The following is a 2,243-nucleotide window of genomic DNA, read 5'->3' on the forward strand; positions in this document are numbered from 1 at the left end:
TCCCATTCAGCCAGACGAGGACTGGTAGGTGGATAGCCAGCTTGATCAGTAACAAGAGTTGAAGCCTCAGAGGGGAGCCCAGGATTTCAGTTCTGAATTCTGATGTAAGGATTTTGAAGTTTGTCTCCTTGTGTTAAAATTTGTAGAGGGAGAGGGAGAATAGTTGAGACCACAACATGGCTCAAGTTTGAGCCTTCTAAAGCCAAGAATCTAGCAGGCCTATTAGCTTCCCTATAATTAAACTTTATTTGGAAACTGATCTCATTGATGATCTTCTTAATTCTATAGATCCACTGGTTGATGTGCCAGGGGGAAGATGTGGCAGTGATTAGCTCCGCCAGATGAGAAGAGTCTACTTCAGCAATAATGCAAACCCACTTAACTTCCGTGGCAAATTTTAAAGCCCAATAAAGGGAAGCAGCTTCTGTTTCCAAAGCATCTTGTGCAATATAGGGGGCCTTGAAATAAAGCAAAACTTTACCTGTGTGATCTCTGAAGATACCTCCAATACCAGCTTTCCTATTTGTGAAGCTTCCATCTGTATTTCTTTTCATGAAAGGGTAAGGGGGCTTCTTCCATCTGACTTTGATAACCATAGGATGTTGGGTATCAATATTAGTCATAGCCTTCAAAATTTTAGGGAACTTCTTCCAATTTATCAGCTTGTGTAAATAGGTCTGGCAGTTTACTGCCACAGCAACAGAATGAGTCACACTGTCCTCATGCTTCACCTTGTTCCTAGCATTCCAAATAAACCAAGCACAAATGAAGAGGAGGGACATTAGGTTGATTGCCTTCCAGTCTTTCAAGCTGTCTTTTAAATTTCCCCAGCCCACATTCAACAGGTTTAGGTTGCTGTTAGAGATCAGGTCATTCCAAACCTCCCTAGCAAAATTACATCTGAAAAAGAGGTGATCACTTGATTCTTTATTATTATTGCATAGGTGACATCTTGAGGGGCCTCTTACTCCTTTCAGCTTCAAAATGTCATCTGTTGGGATTAGATCATTTAGAACTCTCCAAGAGAAGAACCACATGGAAGGGGTTAAGAATTTTTGGCATTTACTGATATTCCACTTGCAATCTTCCCATTTGAATAAGCTATTATATATGTCCTTTGAAATGCTGGATCTAGTTCTTTTGATGAGCTGAGGTTGGTCTTTTCTATTTCTATCAAACTGGATTCAAGATATAATTCTAGCAACAGAATCTTGCAGGACTTTGTTAAAAGCATCCTCAGACCACTCATTACCATTCCAACAGTCTTTAACCAGAAACTCTTCACCTTTTCCATTTTGTAGAGGCTCCAATTGATCAGCAGGGCACCAGTTATCCTTCCAGAAATTGATCTCTCCCTTTTCTAGCTCCCAGATAAGGTATTTGTCAATCTCCTCTCTCCCCTTAAGCAATTGAGTCCAAATCTTGGTGTCTCCAACCTTCTTGGTAACTTCTCCAGGGTGAACATTTTTACAGTATTTAGCCATCATAAAGTTAGCCCACAGGCTTTCATTTTGTCTAAATCTGATCCATAGTTTACACATGCTAGTTTGCTACATATGGTGTAGACCCTTAAAACCCAAGCCTCTAGCTTCATAAGGTTTGGCCACTCTTTGCCAGCTAGCCCAAATCATTTGCATCCTGTTCCCAGCCCAAAGAAATCTGTTAAAAGTTCTCTCTAGCATCAAAGTGGTACTTCTTTTCATGTTAGCCACTTGGAGGGTATTGAGGGGGATAGATGTGAGGATGCTCTTTAGAAGGGTGATCCTACCCCCATTAGATAAGAATTAGTTAGTCCACCCCTGAAGGGTAGAAAGGATTTTGTCGGTAACCTCATCAAATTGTGTCTGTTTGATTTTGCCTCTGACTAATTGGGTGCCCAGATAATTGAAAGGGATGCTCATGGTAGAAAAACCTATGAAATTTTTCATCCACTGCCTGATTGGAGTAGGAACTCTCTTGCTTGTTAGAAATTGGCATTTTTCTTTATTGACTTTCAGCCCAGAAACTTGTTGAAACTTGTTCAGACACTCATCAAGGTATCTAGTAGCACCCTTGGTAGCCCTTGTGAATATGAGGATATCATCAGCATAAATCAGGTGACTTATATCCATCTTAGCCTTGTTGTGATAGACATTGAGCCTGTTCTTTTTTACCTGACCATCTATGAGTTTTGATAGATAATCTAAGACCAGAATGAATATAGTTGGAGAGAGAGGGTCACCTTGTTTAAGACCTCTATTTGC

At 40.4% G+C, this 2,243-nt stretch overlaps 1 protein-coding gene across 1 annotated transcript; it reads right to left on the reverse strand.

Annotated features, from left to right (window-relative positions):
* Nucleotides 1–86: 86 nt before the first annotated feature.
* Nucleotides 87–1,037, reverse strand: LOC110034125. Its single transcript, XM_020738409.1, has one exon. The coding sequence runs from the start codon at nt 1,035–1,037 to the stop codon at nt 87–89; it is 951 nt and encodes a 316-aa protein (XP_020594068.1).
* Nucleotides 1,038–2,243: the final 1,206 nt, after the last annotated feature.

This window comes from Phalaenopsis equestris, unplaced genomic scaffold (genome assembly GCF_001263595.1).
Source record: "Phalaenopsis equestris unplaced genomic scaffold, ASM126359v1 Scaffold001351, whole genome shotgun sequence".
NCBI lineage: Eukaryota > Viridiplantae > Streptophyta > Magnoliopsida > Asparagales > Orchidaceae > Phalaenopsis > Phalaenopsis equestris.

Coding starts and splice junctions, on each gene's coding strand:
- LOC110034125 (XM_020738409.1), bottom strand. CDS start 1,037: ATGTGGTTCTTCTCTTGGAGAGTTCTAAATGATCTAATCCCAACAGAT.